General features: G+C 38.5%; 1 protein-coding gene across 2 annotated transcripts in view; it reads right to left on the bottom strand.

Annotated features, from left to right (window-relative positions):
• Positions 1 to 21,558, bottom strand: part of FMN1 (formin 1) — a 475,774-nt gene that overhangs the window by 214,078 nt on the left and 240,138 nt on the right. For both annotated transcript variants that reach the window (XM_055132734.1, XM_004609543.2), the window contains 2 exons: positions 11,944 to 12,704; positions 3,988 to 4,138 (listed from right to left, as the gene is read on the bottom strand). In XM_055132734.1, the coding sequence (XP_054988709.1) occupies positions 3,988 to 4,138; positions 11,944 to 12,704 (912 nt within the window). The remainder of the gene's footprint in view (positions 1 to 3,987; positions 4,139 to 11,943; positions 12,705 to 21,558) is intronic.

Below are 21,558 nucleotides of genomic sequence, written 5' to 3'. Positions count from 1 at the left end.
TTTGAATCACCATTTTCTTATGTACCAAAGGAGAATAATGAATTAGATGATGGTAATGAATTAGAAGGTTCTTTCTAATTCTATGACAATATAATAATATAGGAAAGGATCCTTTCCCAGCTGAAGAATTATCCACATACTTTTAACTAATGCCAGTGCCAGACACTTCAAATGCTATTATAGAAGCTAAAGCTAGAAAGTACGAGCTGAGTTCTGCAGAACCTTGGAAATTCCAAGAATTATCACCAAACCAATAATATCCAAGGGATGTAGAGCAGCTCCACTGAAAGATGTCTACATGTATGTCTCAGTCCTGGCTGAGGTCCCATAACCAAAATTCACAATGTTGGACTTTAGGATGTCCGATATGTATTGCACTTTAGTCATGGAAGTTTCAATTTGGCAAGAATTGTCCTTGTCCTCTTCTATAGGAACCATTGTCTGGTTAAGTTAACAGAATTGGCCTCCAGTGCTGAGTTCTCGGCTGCTCACAACCTCTAACATTCACTTTCATTTTCATTTTTAGAGAGAAAAGCATCTGATTCTGGGAAGAGACTACAGGATCTATTTGATGTTGGGAATCTGGCCACAGACACAAAGGGAGACTGATAAGAGGCAGATTTGGCATTTTCTGGTATTGAAAACTTAAATCTCAGTTAACAGGTAGACTACAAAATTCACATTGAAAATTCTAGATTATAATGCTTATTAGCCTGACCTTTTTTTTTTTTTTTTGCCTCTCTTAAAGTGCTATAGGGGCAATGGCCAACTCAATTCACAAAGATTAAAGGGTTCAAATGAAGGGTATTCTCCTTCTTGGAGAGAGAGAAAAAAACAACAAACACATTACGCCCTAACTGCCTAGTGAAACATCCTTTGTTCAACACGCAAACAATTATGAGATAAGAAATAAGAATAAATAACCTAGTGCTTTGAAGTTTTAAAAACAAATGCTTTGTTTTAAAATACTCATTTGCCAAAACAGAAATAATTAGTTTGATGAATAAACAACATGTTACCAAGCATCCAGAGAAACAAAAGTAGAAATAGTGATCTGAGAGAAATAGAGAACAGAAGATTAATATCATATTGCATAAAAATATTCATTATAATTACAAACTATTAAAACGGAAGAAAAAGAAGAAACATGCACAGAGAAAAAAATACATCTCTTTAAGAAAAAGATTCTAATGGCAAGTTTTCTATAATATACATTTCACCACAACTAAAAAACAAAACAGGTTTGAAAAATATCCAGTAGAGTTCATGACTAGTCAGAGAAAAACTTCCTGAAAAAAGTCAAATTGAGACTAGATGTAGGATATCTTTTGTAAAGAAGTAATAGTTTGTATTGGTTTTATAGATGGCATTAATAAAGCTATCACACCTATAAAAGTATATTTATTTCCATCTCACATGACTGTAACTGCAGAGAAATATATCGTCCTGTTAGTGGATCGATTAACTTCTGCCTGTAACTAACTCTTCATTTGAATATTCAAACTGTTGCATGAAGTATGTCCTCTGAAAAGACTTGCTCTGATATTTGTTACTGGGATCACATGTTTCTCACCAAAAAAAAAAAAAAAAAAAAAAAACAATTCCAGAAGAAGCAAGAGGTGAAAACCTTTGATCATGATTTTTTTAATCCACATTTCACATAGCAAAGGAAATCTGACTTGATGATCAGAAAGACTACGTCCACAACTTTTCTTCCCCCCCACCCCAGTAAGGCACAACTGATTTAAGATTACTAACTACTTGAAACATGAACCAATGCACAAACCCCACTTTAAGTATGAAGACCTGATCAAATATTCAATATTACACGTGATATATTTCTTCAAATCCTTTTTGATTTGAACTTTATAACATGCTGGTACGACAGGAAAACTCATACAATCCATTAATGCAGAACCAAGAATCGAGAACAATGCAGAAACAAGTTTGTTAGTTATTCATGAAAACTGGTTCCAGGATACCCCTGACCATTGTATCACTTGCCTCATAGTACCAAAATATGAGGGTGCTCAATTCTGCAAAGCTTCAGACAGTGTTGGTTTAATGTGTAGACGCAGAATGCAGGGATTGAAAGGGCTCAGTCTTCTCTACTTACCCATAACACTCTCTAGACTACGTCAAACAACAAACCAATGCAGGAAGTATCAGCCTTGAATGGCAGACACAGAAGCAAAATAGAAGCAGTTCTGATTGGATGAGGGAAAACCATACATCAGCCGGAGTGCTGACGAGGATATATATGTAATCGCACTTAAAAATACCAGGAGTCAACTTCAGTAGCTGGTGGTCTCAATGTCAGGGTTAGGGGACTGAGCAAGCACTTTGACTTGGAGCACACAGCCAGTTTAGGGGGCACAGCAACAATTCCATGTCACATATTGGAATCCCATGAGCATCTTGATCTTGTTGTGTGACACATGTCTGAGAGAGCCAGATTTCAAGTCCTCAAGTCCTTCCCTCAGAAGCCTCATGAGCAACCACGACTTCTCATACTTTATGCCACTGATATACCAAGAGTAGCACACTACATTTGATGGGATGCAACGGAGAGTAGAAGACAACTAGTATTGATCTCTGTGTGTGTGTGTGTGTGTGTGTGTGTGTAAGCACACAAAGGCTCAAACTCTAATAACATTTTAATGATCTTTTACAGAGGCTTAATGGCTCCAAGGCGAGATAAAACAATTTTCACACACTTTCCTCTAAGGAAACCTTTTTTGATCACTTTTAGTCAATTATTCATAATAAACAATACAAAATAAATTATTTAGAACCTGTCTGAGGGGCAGGCTTGGATATTGGTGGGAAATTTCAAAATAATGGTAGTGGGAAGGTGTAATGGTGGTGAGACTGGCATTGAAATATTGAATGTAGTCAATTATTGTGAACAACCTTATGAAAATAATTTTTTTTTAAAAAAGAAGTCCCCTCCTTCATGAAGTCTATTCTCAACACTCCATTTACAGCTTCAGCTTCTATCTCCGCGTCCCCCCCAGTTCTCCCCCTCATCAACTCCCATCCTAGCCAAAGTTTGCTCCACTTGCCTGCTCTACCATGTGATTTAATTCTGTCTTTTCCGTCTGTTAGTAGTATATGCGCCACAGAATAAGGACCTTTGGGCTTTTTTTCATCAAGATATCCCAGATCCTTAGAGTACTCTCTCCAAAACAGCTTTCAGTCATGATGCAAATGATTTCTTTTTATGTTATATGGTGGCCACTGGCCAGAAGGAGGAGTCTGCAAAGAAGTTAGTACAAATGTAGGATTGGCTCCAGTTTCATCTAATTTTATTATTTAATAGCCACATCTGGCTAATGGCCACCATACTGGACAGCCCAGGCATCAGACAAACCTCGCACAAACAGAATTCCAATAAATACTTGGTAAATTTAGAAGCGAAACAGTAAAACACGTCTTTCCATATGTCAATAAAACATTTTTCACTCCCTGCAAATTAAATTTTACATTTTTTTCAATAGGATTAATGGTCAAAAAAAGTCCAGAATAAGAAAACAGTTTGAAAATTTAGATGATACAACCCAAACCTCCAGCACAGATTTCTCAAACTATTGGCTTTGTTTTGTCATCTGTAACTCAAATTCTTGCCCTACCCCCAATTTTTTAAAACTGAGGGCAAACAAACCAGCAGCACATAATAATTTTTATTACATACTACAATGGACTGGAGCAATAGCACAGCGGGTAGTGCATTTGCCTTGCATGCGGCCAACCCGGGTTGGATTCCTCCGTTCCTCTCAGAGAGCCCGGCAAGCTACCGAGAGTATCCCGCCCACATGCCAGAGCCTGGCAAGCTACCCGTGGCATATTCTATATGCCAAAAACAGTATCAACAAGTCCCACAATGGAGACATTACTGGTGCCCGCTGGAGCAATGGGAACAATGGGACAACAGTGCTACAGTGTTACATATTACATATATATAATAATGATAACTATATTCAGTACCTTTTTGACCTTGTTTTTTTTCTCATAGGACTCTGATAGAGGTTTTTTCTTCTGCTGAGTTGTATCTTTGGAGAATAAATATTCAAATTCACTGGTATCCCGGATATCAGGTTCTTCTAAGGAATCCCATAAGGTTGGTTCAGTATTTTGGCTTCAAAGAGAAAGCAACAGGTTAAACTTCAGAGACAATACATAAAAAAAGAATATAACGGAGTATCTCTCTAATGTTTTAACTCTTTTTTTAAATCCAAACATGCAGCTCTAATAAAACTTGGAGAAAGAATTATTTTGTTATACACATTTTCCCCTGAAAGTCAAAATAAAATATGAACATTTAAAAAAAAATAATATTATCAGAGACATAGCAAAATTTTGTGGAACCTGAAATCCTGAGATTAGGATATTTTTTTCCCGGGTGGGGGGGATCAAAGCACTTTATTCACCGGGGAGGCATGTGTGGAGGGGGGTGTCTTCTAGGGAGGGTCGGAAGCCAGGAGAGCCACAGAAAGCTGGACTAGAATCCTGGAGGCTATATAATCTGCTCTTCTCTAAATGTGGAATTTTCATAGCATGTGAAAAAAAGGAGCATAAAGGTAGGAAAAAAAAACTACTGTGAGACACTCATGGGATCATTCTTTAAAAAAATTAAAATGGAGCACTAACATGTAAAGATTTCACCTCTCTCTTAATTTTTCTCTACTAGTTTTAAATATGTGTTTCAGTCAACCCAGTGCAGAATCCATAATATGTGAACAGCTGTGTTCATTTAGAAATACTTGATTTATATATATAATACCCCACCCCACCATCATCAATAATAAAAAACAAACCCAAAGTTCCATTGCCACAGCCTCCATGGGGATTTCAACTACAGCAGCCACAGGGAAACGGAGTTGAGTTTTGTCTCTAAAAAGGAGGGTGCCTCAAGTTTTGCAACAAAGGAAAAGAAAACAATATGGAAAATCAGGCACAGAAAACTGCCTCTGAGCTCTTCAACGGGTTATTATGCACACTTCCATCAAAAAGGACAATTTTCTCTCAAAATTTCTCCCAAAGTTTCTCCTTTATAACTTATCTCATTAAAAAAAAAATGTTAATGCCCAAAGCTAGGGAGGGGAAGATGCCTCAGCTGCACATTCATTGGAATTACCAAGTTTCAATGCTTTTTTTTTTCAGTAGATAAAAACCAAAAGACTATTATATGGCACGAATTACAAAAATTTTTAACCAAAAGTTTGTTTTGTTAGCTTTATTTTTTGACAAACCCTGTAGTGCCTGAGCCCTACTCCCAGCTCATTGCTTGGGAGTCACTCCTGGTGGTGCTCAGTGGGCCATGTGGTGCCAGGAACTGAACTCAGAGCTGCTGCATGCAAAGCATGCACTCTATCCCAGGCCTACATGGTGACTTTTATGTTGAAAATAACTGGCAACTATTCTGTGTTCATATTTTGCTGTGTTTATTTTTCCCATGAGATATGACACTGGGTTCTAGTTACATTCTCTTCACTCAATCTATTTAAATATATATATATACTCACTTCACTCACTATATAAATATATTTACATACATATACACACATAGATATATACCACCTAATGAAATATTTGATCATTTAAAGAACACATATGTAGCATATGTAATGTATAAAATATTACAATGAATACTTGTAATATCACCACCCAAGGACTCGACCATTTCCAATGAAAATATGTCTATGTGCTCTTTCCTGGGGCACTCTTTTTCTTGATTCACTTCATTCTAACTTAAAACATAAACACCATTAATATTTAGAGCTTTGGTAGTTTGGAGCTGGCAGCCTGTTAAGGGCTGTTGGTTCAGGCTGAAGGAAGGCTCTGGGAAAATTGAGCAGAAGACAAGATGAAGCAAGTAGACTGTTGAGATCCATCACCTCCCATCACCTTTCTGACCTGGACCACACGGTCTCAGTCTGAGAAATATGACCTCAAGTCGGAACAAGTGCAGTACCTCATATCCTGGATAAATTACACTCTGGGAATCTGGTAGAATACTTTATCACCATTTATTATGTTTCTATGGGAAAAGAGATTGCCAATAATGAGTGAACAATAAATGGAATTCTCAACTTTGAGTTAAGGCAACTGGTACTTGATAGAAGTGTGAGTTGGGGGTGGAGGGAAATACCACTTTCATGAGAAGTCATCTAGCACAGTGGTTGCCTCTACTCTCTCTCTCTCTCTCTCTCTCTCTCTCTCTCTCTCTCTCTCTCTCTCTCTCTCTCTGACTAAACGTACAATTCTAGAAGAGGAAGAAAGTGGGGAGGAGGAAGATACAGTGAAGATACACACTAAGGAAGACACCGAGGAACTAGAAGATGAGAATTTCTTCTTTAGTGAAATGTCTCTTACTTAACGCCACTAAACAGACAAAAATCAAAGTAAAAAAGCAAGAGTTAAAGATAAAAATAACTGGTCAACCCACAAACACCACCACGTAAGCTCATTTGCTGATCCAACTTCACAGATTCGCAATTAAATCTCGAAGAGATGCAAATCAAACCACCAAAATTCATGAGTACAAGGATCTGGAGGGGAGAGGGCCAAGTCCCTGCCCTACTGAAACCTTGGCAGAAGCACTCACACCCCACAGCTACCCCATGCCAATGGCTCAATGCACGGCTTCATGACTAATCTCTACAGAGATGCAAAAGAGACACCAAACAGAAAAATTCTAGATACACCAGTTTTCAGGCTGAAAGCTTTGGGGTCTTGTCCAAGTGGGGACGGGCAGCCTCCCCCTCAGCCCTCTGTACTTCTGGAATCCCTGGTGGCCACACCCACATCCCACAACTGCCACCATGTAAACTTACAACCCGAATACACATCCTGGAGTTCTTATAAAGGTCATGCAACACCTCCAAATTTTACAACATTGACATCCCAACAGGTACACACGAAGTTAGATGGGAAAGCAGAATGAAAGCTAACCAAACTCAATAAACAATAACACAGAAGGCTCTGGGCTGGAGCGATAGCACAGCAGTTAGGGCACTTGCCTTGCACGAAGCCAATCTGGGTTCGATTCCCAGCATCCCCTTTGGTCTCCCGAGCACCACCAGGAGTAATTCCTGAGTGCAGAGCCAGAAGTAACCCCTGTGCATTGCTGGGTGTGACCCCAGAAGCAAATAATAATAATAATAATAATAATAATAATAACAACAACAACAACACAGAAGGCTCAATTAGCAACAAACAACTTGGTAAACCCTCAGACAAGGACTTAATGACCCCATGGTGAGATATAAACATTTTCACAAACTTTCTTTTACTTAAGTATCTTTTGATAATTTTATTGGTCATTTTGTTGTAATAAGCAATATAAAATAAATTATTTTGTGCTGGCTAAAGGGTCATATTTCAGGGGTAAACAGGGACAATGGTAGAGGGAAGGTTACACTGGTGGCAAGATTGGTGTTGGAACACTGAATGTCTGCAACAATTGTATTATGAACAACTTTGTAAACCACAATGTTTAAACAAAGGAAAAATAATCAGGTCATGTCAGTAGAAAAAGCAAATTAGGTGGATGAAAGTCAGTATAGAGATCCTGTATGGATTGTACACAGGGCTTGGCCTTGGTATTACAAGATATTAAAATATCATTTCACCTCCTTTATAAAAACACAGCTCACCTCAAATAATTTTACTTTTCCCCATAAGTGAATGCTACAAAGTTCATTTTAGTTTAAAGTAAGCCACTGTACGTGGCCAGGCATGTGGCTCCACAGAAGAATGCACATGTGTCAGTCTGTCAGTTCAAGTCCTGCCGCACCCCAAGGCACAGCTGAGTGTGATCTCTTGTTCTGATGTGATCCTCGGCAATACAGCCAAGTGTGTGACTCACAGCATTCAGCAGAAACAACAAAGGGAAGGAACAGGGAGAAACAGTGGTAGAGGTGCTTCTGAGTACAAAATCATTTGAGAGACCCACAATAACAGATGAACAGTACAGCAGGAAGAGGGTGGTTCCAACATTTAGCATCCAACTTTGGGGCAGCTCCTATCCTTGCCCTAAACACAGTCTTTAGACTAGGGTAGCCTAATGTGAGCAGTCAGGAAAGTTAGAACATTCATCTATTTTTCATTTGCCCAAACTGAGACCCTAAATTTCTAGGAAGACTCAAAAGACCTTGAGTACTCAATTGCTTTCTTCCTCAAAATGGTCAATAATTATCTCCAGCTTGCCTTTGCCCACCAGGGACAGGTGGGCGAAGGAACCCATTTCTCACCCCACTCAAGGACTCTGGCATTCTCTGTGCATAAAATCCTTTGAGCTACTGAATGACAGGTGTGAAACCGCTCCACATGCTGTCAACACACACAAGTGGTAGGTCACCCCTTCTGCAGTAGCGGAACATTAAATTGACAGCACAAAGAAGAGAATATAGTTCTAAATAAATATTCTGGGAAGTTACTTAAGAAATATCACCTGAGTTTTAAATGCGGAGAGGGGGGTATGAGTACTTTAGTTAATGGGAGGAACTACTTTATTTTATGCCCATCATTTTTATTTTAAATGATTCATTTGGGAAATTCTAAAAGTATCAGAACTATCTGGAAATACACTCTTGGAGAAAGGAGAGATAGTGCAGAGGATAAGATGCTTGTCCCGTATGCCGCTGACCCAGGTTTGATCCCTAGCACCACATATGGTCCCCTGATCCCTGCCAGGAGTCCCTGCATGCAGAGCCAGGAGTCCTAAGCAAAGCTGGGTGTGGTCCCAAAATCAAGTAAATAAACAAACACTCTCTATTGAGACTTTATTGAGAAAGAGAATAATAACAAGTACACAATTGACTTAGGTCACCATATGCTTAGTATTAAGGTATTTCTCATGCCTAGTAATTTCCAGTTGCTTTAAAATGGTGAGCCATATGTTATTTTGTTCAATATTCTGCCTTGCCTGAGCAAAATGTTACATACTTTGAAAAAAAAATCCATCACTACATCTTGACTTAGGGATTAGGATCAAAATTTTTAAATGTTCTGTATTTGCAGCTCTTTGCAAATGGAGTTTGAACCTAGAGAGGAGCTCAACATCATGCTCAATGTCCTCTCGAGAAGCTCCAAAGCAAAGCAAGAGAAATTGTATTTAAATCTGTGCAAAAGTTTCCAAGAAATGACAGCTTCCTGCCATCCTGACCTACATTAACCAGCTGGCCAAATGGAAGATGCTCCATAGATATCCATCCTCCCCTCCCCAACAGACACATTTCCTAAAGGAAAACAAGATGGACAGCTGGACAACATTCAAGTAAGGGAATCTGAGTTTAAAAGGAGTTCGTATTTTAGGACATAAGTTAATGACATGGGGCCAGAGAGACACTACAGTGGGTATGGCACTTGCCTTGCAGGAGGCCAACCCAGGTTCAATATCCAATACCACATATGGTTTCCCAAACACTGCTAAGAGTGATCACTGAATTCAGAGCCAGGAATAAGCCCTGAGTACTACTAAGTGTAATCAGAAACCAAAAAAAAAAAAGATAAAATAAAGAAAGTGATTCAGCTATGTCTAATTCTGAAAATAAGAACTTACACAGATCTCTTAGGATAATAAGATAATAGCTAATAAGACATATTCTAAAGTTCTTCAACGAGCATATTATGGTAAACATCAGGGACAATTTATGATTGATTGCTTACTATTAACAGGAATTAGTAATCATAAATCATATTAATAATAGAGGAATGCTGAAGAAGATACTTAGAATATAAAAATAACTTGGGGGACTGGAGCAATAGCATAGCAGGTAGGACATTTGCCTTGCACATGGCCGACCCGGGTTCGATTCCCAGCATCCCATACGGACCCCTGAGCACCGCCAGGAATGATTCCTGAGTGCAGAGCCAGGAGTAACCCCTGTGCACCGCTGGGTGTGACCCAAAAAAGCAAAAGAGAAAAAAAAAAGACTTGGGAGAGATATTTGCTTTCAAACAATTCAATGTTCCAAGCTATCCCACTTCTAGGTATCTATTAATTTGAGGTTCATTGCATCTTTCAGCATATAGTCAAGATATGGAAGCAACTCAAGTGTCTAACAATAGATAATGGGTAAATATATGTATATACAATGAAATACTATGCAGCCACTAAAAAAACTCATGCCATTTGCAGCTATTTGAGTAGAACTGGAGGACATCATGCTGAGTGAAATAAGCTACAAGCAAAACAATATGGCATGATCTCACTCATCTGTGGTATACAAACAAATAAAAGGTATAGAAACTATCAATAATAAACCTCTGAGACTGGAATACAGACCTGAGAGCGCTAGGTTAGAGGGAGTAGGAAACAGTCTGTCAGACAGTAACACAGGAATAAAGTGGGGAAGGTCTCAAGAACATGGGTGATGCAAAGAAAGTTAGCAGTGTGTGTGAGTTTCAAAGAAAAGCGTGGAGGCACGCAGGACTCGAGAGTTCCCCTGGCCAGCCCATTGCGATGGACAAAGGACTGGAGGAATGGAGAAACAGGGCCCGGGTTTGTCAGTAGTCAATTTATTTTTCTCTTCTCCCCAGCATAGTCAGAACTCTCCCCTTATGGCACAATTATAGTCGTAGTTTTGGTCATAGTCCCAGTCACCATAGTACCATCATCCTTCAAGCCTCTTTGTAGACCTCAAACTCCTCTACCTCACTTACTCCTTACCTCACAGTTGCACAGAAATCATGAAGGGTGGGGTACACATAGGTGGGGTTGAACATTGTCATAACAACAAACAGAGGTAAAGCCATTCCTTCAGGGGAAGTTCTAGGGGATTAACTCAAGGATAAAATCTCACCTGAGGGTTCAGCACTCCAGATTACGGGGAGATCCGCTCAAGGGTGGGATTTCATCCAGGGTGTATTGCTTTATGCTTTCCTCAGCTAGTGATCCATTTAAACAATCATAGTAAATTTCCTTCTCATAACAGTTCTAGTCATTTTGTATAAACACAGTAAGAGGTGTATTAATCTTAAAGATTGGTTCTTCCTGGGGACATCTCATAACATTTCCAGACCAAAGTTCTCAGGCCAGGTTAGTCTTTCCAAATCCCAGCAGGATTATACAGTTACTTCTTTTTATGGGTCATGACAGAGTTTGTCCCATGACCATGCTCTTAACTTATTATACTTCTTATGGCACTTAGCTTGTCCCTTTTCCAATGTCAGGATAGCTTACGACTTGCCCTGGGTCTACCCAGTCACTTTGTCAGGACACTCCTTTTGGAGGTATTAGGAAATAAGGGCAAGTGAGGTTTAAGTCAGGTAAATATGGATGCCCAGGAGTAAATATTATTTTGGAATCAGTTAACTCCCATGTTACAAAGCATACTGTGAATTGTCTTCCTGTGTCTAAACAAAAAGGACATTGCTCAATAAGCCAGGCAAATGACATACAGGAAAGAGAAAAGCAACATAGGATTATTAGTGCTTGATGGAACTGGGTGTGCCTCAGGGGCACTGTTGTGGGAGTAGCTCAATAAACCTAAGGTCCCTGAGGGAGGAGCAAGGACAACTCAGTGTTATCCAACAAGTGTGCACCAAAATCATAACTGTACCAAGAAATTATGGGGGGCAGGGGGTGGCAGAGTGGGAAGAATGTAACATTGGACAAGAGTGGACACAGGAATGGGTACTTTGGTGGCATGGCAGGGGTGGGCAGTATCTTTGTGATCAATAGCAGAGTCTTAAACACTATTGTAGTCCTGTAACCTAAACTTTATCATAATATATATGTGTACACACACACACACACACATATAAAGAATTAAAAATCAACTTAAAGTACTCCAATCTTGTTATGAGAAGCATACTCTAGCATACTTGAGAACGAATGCTGCTCTATGAAAACCTTGCTTTGGTAAAGATAAAATGTCACTTGTACACAATTCGGTGAATTCACAAGCTGAAAATGCGTCAGAGAATTGTACTTACCTCTTATCACTTATTTGTATTCGAGTCCAATACAAAGGCTTCATGGGACAACTGGGCTCAATGGCCGGCTTCCGAGGACCCTGGCTAGAAGAAGAGCCAGCTCCAAAGAAGAGTCCTGGAGGGGGTGGGGGCACAAGTCCTGGAGGTGCTGGAGCAGGAGGCGGTCCCCCATTGCTGGGCAGAGCAGAAGAACTGGGAAGCGGTGGAGGGGGCGGAGGGGGCAGAGGCCCATTACTTAGAGGCAATGGTGGTGGTGGAGGCGGTGGTGGTACAGTACACATGGGTGGTGGTGGAGGTGCCGGTGGCACAGGTTCCAGTCCAGGAAGGGGAGGAGGTGGCGGAGGAATTGTTGCTGGGAGAGGTGGTGCAGGAGGGGGAGATGAGGCTTTCTGCTGACTTGAGGAGATGCCTTCCGCAGCAGGAAGTGGTACGTGGGTGTCTTGGTTATCACTGGGGGGAGAGAGCTGGCTTAAAGAAGAGATATTCAGCTTCTTGGGTATTATCTGATTACTTCTAGTTGTCTTGCTTTCACTGTCACAGGGTTTGAGGAAAGTCTCTCTGTCTGTCTGGATGCACACATTTCTGTAGACCTTAGGAGAGCAATCATCAACGGTGGAGATGCATGCGTCTCGCATCTCTTCACACCCTCCTCGCCATCGATGTTCTATCTCATATTTGAGATTTTCAATTTTTTCTTCTAGTCTTTCTGTTATCACTGCATGCTCCCCCCGGATATGAAAGGTCTGAAGTTCAAACTGAGCCTATAGGGATAGCAGTGGGGGAAAAAAGTAGAGTTACTAAAAGCAAACACCAGAAGTAAAATAGTAAAGATCTTTTTACCTGCTTCAATGGCTGACTAGCCACTGTGAATCAAAGCTCCTTGTTAAAGCACAACCAGAATCCAATCACATATGATGAGGGGTGGGGGGCGGGGGACCCTCACCCACTTTACATCTTGGTTTGCATATGAGATATGTGCATCTGTGCAGTTGGGGGGGGGGGAAATATGAATGTGGTCCAGAACAGCATTAGAAGGGGAGATGAATCACTGAGGATATCATGCTCAGTAGAGATTTGAACATCATCTGCGAGTACTGCAGGCTGGCCTGACCTGGCAGGGGGAGTTATGGGACTGTACAAAGAACAATCTTTCTTTCAGAGGATGAAGACTGCTGTGGCCTAAAAACCAAGCTTTGGGACAAAACACAAATGAGCCAAAGTCAAAGTGAGTCCTGGTGTTTCAGGTTAATATAACCTGGGATGTAGATTCCCACCTCTCTTAGGGAATAGAGCAGCTATGGAGCTGCAGGCAGAGCAAGAAAGTGCAAGGAGCACTGCTAGCAGGAGTCATCGAACGGCATGAACACAGAAACCAAGAAACAATGTGCAGCTCTCCCTCTAAGCTATTACATCCCCACTGGCTATCAAAAGTGAAAACACTATCATTAAAGTTTTCTATTTCCAACTCCCTGTTCTAAACAAGTCCTAGAAATTAAGGGGGGTTCCACATTAAAGCCATAGCACCATCTGCAGGAAAACAAAAACCATTATTCCAGATACATGCAGAAAAATTGAATGCTGAAGACCATCCTAAAAAAATGAGATAAAAATGGGGCTGGAGCGATAGCACAGCGGGTAGGGCGTTTGCCTTGCACGCGGCCGACCCGGGTTCGAATCCCAGCATCCCATATGGTCCCCTGAGCACGGCCAGGGGTGATTCCTGAGTGCAGAGCCAGGAGTAACCCCTGTGCATCGCCAGGTGTGACCCAAAAAGCAAAAAAAAAAAAAAAAAAAAAAAAAAAAAAAAAATGAGATAAAATCAAAAAAAAAAGGAAAGAAAAGAAAAAACAAAACAAGCTAAGTTATCAGTAGAAAAAATTAAAGATATAGTCCTAGAGGTATAATAGGAAAAAAAAAGAAGACCCACCATAACATAACATAATAAAAGTTAAAGAGTCTCAAACACAGATAAGCAAGACAAGATAGTGTGTATATATATATATGCACATAAGCATATACGTGTGTACACATAGTTATTTCAAGTACTATGTGACCACAAAGAGTTCATCACCAAAGAAATTTCAGTTCCTAAAAATATTTCAAACAGTGGTTCTGATTCTGAGTATGAAGAGCAGCATGCTGATATCCAAACTTGAGAAGCATCACAAGTAAACTCACTCTCAGAAGAAAGAATATAGATAATTGAAGATGGACGCAGAAATGGCTCCATTGGAAGAGGAGAAACAAGAATTAGGAAAACTGAGGAAAATATTTAAGAAATATAAAACTCCATAAGAAGGGTACACATTAGTGTAAAGGGGGTATGAGAGGTAAACAGAAATAGAAAAAAAAAGAACGTATTCAAATAAATTGTGGCTGAGAACTTCCTAAACCTAATGAGAGAAATAACCACAGATGGGGCTGGAGCCATAGCACAGTGGGGAGGGTGTTTGCCTTGCACGCAACCAACCCGGGTTGATTCCCAGCATCCCATATAGTCCCCTGAGCACCGTCAGGAGGAATTCCTGAGTGCAGAGCCAGGAGTAATCCCTGAGCATTGCCAGGTGTGACCCAAAAAAGAAAAAAGAGAAACAAACAAACAAACAAAAACCAGATGTCCAGAAAACTGAGAGAACAGGCACAGTTTTGAATCCTAAGAAATACAACAGGTGCATCTTCATTAAATTATCAAAAATTCAATGAAAATGGGGGAAAAAATTGAGGACGGCTAGAGAAAAAAAAATAGCATAAGGGCCACTCTCTTAATAGGCTTTTACCAAACTTCTCAGCAGAAATACCATAGAATAGAAGAGAGAGTAATGCCATAGACACATTAATAAAAGGCAGAATCTCCAGCCAAGAATACTTTAGCCTGAATAAAATTATTTAAATATGAAGTAGAAATATACTTTTCAAGACAAACAATAGAGTAACATCACCATAGCTGTTCTACAGGAAATGACTAATGGATTTCTACTGCATAAAAAGAACAAAAGATCACAAAATCTTGAGCAAAGGAATACAGAGTAACACGGTAATAGAAACAAAAGCAATAGTGTTTGAGACAACACAAGATAAAAGGGAAGGAAGGAAAAGGATAGAACCAGTATAGTTACATGATGATGAGTCAATACCTGCACCAAAAAAAAGTCTGTTTTAGACACAGAAATAAGATATGATTTCCTAGTGAGCACATACCAAAAATCTGAAATAGAGCCAAGAAAAGACATGGGGACTAGATGGTACAGGGACTAAAGCACGAGCCTTGCATTTGGCAACCTTGGTTAATTATCTTTACCATACGGTTCTTTAAACATAACCAGGTGTATCCCGTAAGGCCCCCAAGCACTGCTAAGGGAGACTGGGCAATCCCCAGCACTGCAAGACCTAACAGCACCACATCCTTAGGCCCTCATATTGAACCACAAGCCTGACAGCCCAAAATTCACTGGAATGGCCCCCTGGAGTCTTTGAATATTGTTTCAGAGACCTGAAGAAAAGAACTGAGAGAATCACTAAGGAAACCACATCATATGACATACAATTTATATGACAATCATTCATATAAGAAATCATTCATATAAAAAACAGATCGAAACTAATGGGGAAGACAGGAGTACAAGGAAACCAGAAGAAGAGTTGAAATAACAGTCAAGTCTGATATAACGGCAAGAATTGCTCTAAATGTGATTCTTCATGAAATTTATCAAATGACCCATTTTTATAATGTATGCAAGAGTCTTATCGAACAGGAGTAACAAGTCTCACAATGGAGATGTTACTGGTGCCCGCTCGAGCAAATCGATGAACAACAGGACTACGGGACTACAGTGCTACAGTGCAAGAGTCTTATCGGATACAAAGACAAACCTAAATTCAGAGTGAATAGTGGGAAACTGCTATTCTTGTACCTGAACAAACAGACTTGAAAAGAATCAAGCAGGGATATTTTGTATTCATTAGTTAATTCAGCAAGATTTAACACTTGTGGGGCCAAAGCAATAGTACAGCAGGTAGGGTGTTTTTTTTTTGCACACAGACAACCCAGGTCTAGTCTCAGCACCACATATGGTCCCCCAAGTCCACCAGGAGTAATCCCTGAGTACAGAACAATGAGTAAGCTCTGAGCACAGTCAGGGTATTTTTTGGTGCTCCCTGCAAAAAAAATAAAACTTAACACTAAATAAATGCAGCAGTGAAAAACGACAAATACACAAAAAATAGGGATTCACAACACACCAACATATAGTAATGGGCAGATAATCCAGATGAAATAATTTTCAAACATTGAACATAATTGGGACATAAATCTTAAGTATATAAAGAGTAAAATCATATTAAATAGTATATAAAGAGTAAAATCATATTAAATACCATATAAAGATTCTTTAAAATATCTTTTCCAACCACAAAACTGTAAGATCTAAATAACAAAAAGGAAACAGGAAAAACTCAAAATATGTGAGGACTAAACTATATGCTTCTCAATAACTCTTGGGTTAATGAAGAAATCAAAGGAAAATTAAAAAGTTACACACAAAAGAATGGGCTGGAGTGATAACACAGCAGTAGGGCATTTGCCTTGCACAACACTGACCTGGGTTCAATTTCTCTGTCCCTCTCAGAGAGCTCGGCAAGCTACCAAGAGTATCTCGCCCCCATGGCAGAGCCTGGCAAACTACCCGTGGTGTATTCGATATGCCAAAAACATAACAGCAAGTCTCACGATGGAGACGTTACTGGTGCACACTCAAGCAAATCGATGAGCAACTGGATGACAGTGATACACAAAAGAATAAAAAGATGATTAGATACTAAAGAATACAGCTACAAGTGGAAAAATGAAGTTATACGTGATATTAAGGAAATACAAAGGATCATAGGAAACCATTATGAGTCTAATTTTGACATTCTAGAAGAAATGGTTCATTTTCTTTTATAATCTTCCAAAACTGAACCTGGGAGAAGCAGAAAAATTTGAGGTATTAATTACAAGTGTACAAACATAAGCAATAATAAAGAATATTCCTAACACAAAAGGTCAGAAAAATGGCTTCATCAGTAAGCTGTATAAAGTTTTTAAAGAACTAATACTCATCCTACTCAAATTTCCAAAAATTCAAAAAGGAAAAACAACTTTAAACATTGTGTAGAGCCAGTCAGGAGAGAAAAATACACAAAAGGAAAGGAAACTACAGACAGAGATTCCTTATAAACAACAGGTGCGAAAATCTTGAAAAAGCAAATGCAAAATAACATAAAAGAATCACTCATCGTGAACAAGTGAGATGCATCCTAGGAATGCAACGATGGTCCAACATATACAAATCAATTAATATGACGTACCACACCAGCCAAATAGAGATAAAAACTATGTATTAATAAATGCTGAAACAACTTTTATACGATTGATCATATCTGCTTATGATCAAAATGATCAGTGAATTGAGAAGGAACATACCTGAACATAATAAGTCCCTTACATAAATAACAAACCTAGAACATCATACTGAATGGTGAAAGAACTCTCACCCAAACTTTTCAACAAAGTTTTGGAAGTCTACTCAGTACAATCAGGAAAGAAAATTAATCCAAACTGGATAAAACAAACCTAAAATGTTTGTGAATGACATGATACAAATACACATTGAAAACCTTGAAGATTCCACCAAACTATTATAGAAATAATGAGTTCAGAAGTGATAGGATATAAAGCCAATGTATACAGATAACTGCATTTCTATGAGGAAGGCAAGTTAATAACACAATGCTATTTTGCGATTGCATTAAAATGATAAAAACTTAGAAATCGAATAAAAGAAGTAAAAAACCTTTAATATAATGAAAATTAAAACACTATTGACAAATTTTAAAAGACACATGCTTTTAGAGAAATGAAGACAGTTCATGCTCATGAATTGTAATACAAATTATTAAAATTTCCATCTTATCTAAAACACAGAGCAATACAATTTCTATAAAAATGTTAAGAAAACAGGACAAGTAATTATGAAATTTGTATGAAACTACCCAAAACTCCAAACATCTAGAGAAAAGAAAACTGAACTCATCACATTTCTTAACTTCAAACTATAGTAAAAAGCAACAGAAATTAAAATAGCATGGCAATGGGACAAAACAGACATACAGACCAGACAACAAAAATCTCAGAAATAGATGCACATATATGGACTAGAAATATACAATAAAGGATAGAAAAAGCATATAATTAAGAAAGTCTCTTAGATAAATGGTGATGGGAAAGCTGGACTTCCATCTGTAAACAATGAAATTTAATTACAACTACATGCGATGTGCAAAAATTAGCTCAGGGGGCAGAGACAGTATATTGCACATGGCAGACCTGGGTTCAATCCCTAACCCCCTACGGCCCTCTGGGCATCACCAGGACTATTCCTGAGCATCATCTGGTATAAGCCAAAAGCCAAAAAGAAAACAAAAATTAGCTCAGTGGATTAAAGACTTAGATATTAGATCCCAAACCATTCATGAAAGACAATGTAGGTGATACCAGCACCTCAACATTAGAAATGTCTCTGGATATTCAATTCTAATATCAACGAAACCAAAGAACAAACAAATGAGATATATCAAATAAAAAGACTTTTAAAGGAGCTGGAAAGATAATACAGCAGGTGAGGCACTTGCCTTGCACATGGAACAACCTGGATTCAATCCTGGCACTTCATATGGCTTTCCCAAGCCTGCTAGGAGTAATCCCAGTGTGCAGAGCCAGGAATATTTCCTGAGCATTGCCAAGTGTTGCCCCCAAACAAAGAAAAAGGACTTTTACAGGCTTGCTCTTCAAGCCTGTCTTCTCCCTTTAACAAGTATTTTGCTTGCTTATCTAATTTTTTTTGGTTTTTCCACTCTCAACTGAGCCCATGTTCTCATTTTAACATGAACTTTCTCTCTTTCTCACCCCTCAAATCTTCCTAAGTGTCAATAAAAAAACTATCTTGCTTTACCAAATAAAAATATGAAAATAATTTTACATGGCAAAAGAAGCTACCAGGAAAAACAAGATAGCAATTGGCAGAATATATATCTGACACAGAGTAAATATTCATAATAGAGAACTCACACAATTCAATAACATCCAACAAGGGAACTCTACCCCAAAAGGTCAACAGACCAGAATAGGTACTTCTCCAAAGAAAAGATGGTGGCACATAGGCATATGAAAATAAAGAAATGTACATCATCACTTATTATTAGGTTATAAACAGTTGTTTTCCACAATGAGTTATCACCTACACTTCTGAGATTGGCCTATAGAAAACATTGCAAAAACTTTTTGGAAAGGATTTGGACAAAAAAGAATCTTTGTATACTTTTGTTGTTGAGACCATAAATTGGTCGAGTGTCCATAAAAGATTGTTTGGAGAACCCTTTAAAAAATAAAAAAAAGGAACTGAAGCAATAGCACAATGGTAGGGCATTTGCCTTGCACGCGGCCGACCTGAGTTCGATTCCCAGCATCCCATATGCTCCCCTGAGCAGCGCCAGGAGTAATTCCTGAGTGCAGAGCCAGGAGTAAGCCCTGTACATCGCTGGGTGTGGCCCAAAAAGCAAAATAAATAAATAATAAAGATAGAAATTCCACATTTCAGCAATATCAGTTGTAGGCATTTATACCCAACCTACCCATGGAACATTCCATATGCCAAAAACAGTAATAAGAAGTCTCACAGTGAAGATGTTACTAGTGCCCACTCGACCAGTTGGGATGGGAGATGTATGACGAAGTAGATAATGGACCAAACATGATGACCTCTCAGTGTCTCTGTTGCAAGCTATAATGCCCAAAAGTAGAGAGAGAGTATGGGGAATATTGTCTGCCATAGAGGCAGGGGGAGGGTGGGAAAGAGAGGGTATACCTGGGATATTGGTGATGGGGAATGTGCACTGGTGGAAGGATGGGTGTTTGATCATTGTGAGATTGTAATCCAAACATGAAAGCTTGTAACTATCTCACGGTGATTCAATAAAATTTAAAATATTAAAAACAAAAAAAAATCGATGAACAATGGGACAATGGTGCAGTGCTACCAAGGTTTAAAATAAAACTCTCATCTAAGAACTTTCACATGCTTTTCATATCAAATGCCAGACAAATATTTGAATAAATCTTCAAACATTTTTAAATGTATCTCTATTAGAGGGGTTTATTTGAAAAAGAAAAAAACTAAGAAAAAATACAGATTCTGGAGATCCATCTGATGTGGAGACGCTATTCAAACTGTTATTTTGAAAATGTTCATCTTCATAGTTAACAGTGAAATGAAAAAAGCATGCAAGGAGAATTATGTTATAAGAATATTTTAGCATGAAAAATTTTACATGAAAGATATTCAGCATTAATATTGTTCTCGTGATCATAATCTAAACAATGCAGTTTATAGAAAATGAGAATGTCAAGATTTCCTATTTTTCTCTTTCACAAACCATAGATTTTAAACTATGTTTTATAAAAGAACAATCTTTTTAGTATTTATCTCCAGTAATTTCTATATTTTGACTCTTTGGTTTTACACTACTAGCACAGAGTTGGCATACTTTCAATTATTAACTAATCCATTTCTCAGCATTCAAAGTCATCTAGACTATTACAGTTAACTGGAAAGCAATCAAATTTCCAATTTTATTAGTTTCCAAAATCCAATTTAACAGTAATGAAATATTTCTGGTGAATTTATTTAATTTCCTCCTTCCCCATCAGATTATAAACTTTTAAAGATGAAATCAGTAACAGTATCTGTCTTTATTCTATATCCCAGCAGCTAGCACAGCAAGTACATAGTATTGAAGCGATGGAGGGATAAAAACCACTGCAATATTCAATGTCATTGTCCCAAGAGCCTTTCTTATAGCAAGGCAGACTTTCTTTCATTTCAGCTAGAAAAGCAACATGCATAAAAGTGAAGATTCTTTTTGTATCAAAAGGTAATTCTTGCAGTGTTTTAGTCAAGAAAGAAACAGATATTCTTGTCTTAATAAAGACAGATTTTAACAAAATTTTTACTATGTTCTCCTTTTCCTACCTTTTCCAAACCATCCTCCCACCAGATATCTGATCAACAGAATTGGAGACAAGATTTTGTTAAAGCCCATCTTCTCAAATGTGGTCATGGCAACCCTGGCCCAACTCAGAAGAATCAGCAAGTTCAGGAAACTATTTCTTATATAGCACACATATAAGTAAAACACTCAAGTTCTGGATTCATGTCATCTCATTCTGACCTAACCATTTGCTAGCTCAACAGCAAACCTGTTAGCAGGAAACCTAAAATCTTCAGGCCTGCGTTTCCTCAAGTGTAGAGCTAATCATCTCTGAGGTTTTTGACAAGAGTGAGATACTTTATAAAGCACAGTAGGCGTTATGCCAGGAACATGGCAATTCCCGGGAAAAAAAAAGTTATTATTAATTACAGTTGCCCATGATGATATTAAAATACAAGATCTAACAGATTTCTAATCCTTCTTTTAAAAAATCCCAAATAATTTTCAAGTTATCACTGTGGAGTGATGCTTTAATAAACAAAGTTTTGCATGAACACAGAAATTTTCCCCATCTTTCACGAATTCTACTAA

This window comes from Sorex araneus, chromosome 3 (assembly GCF_027595985.1).
Source record: "Sorex araneus isolate mSorAra2 chromosome 3, mSorAra2.pri, whole genome shotgun sequence".
NCBI classification, from domain to species: Eukaryota; Metazoa; Chordata; class Mammalia; order Eulipotyphla; family Soricidae; genus Sorex; species Sorex araneus.
This window is presented reverse-complemented; position numbering and strand designations above follow the sequence as displayed.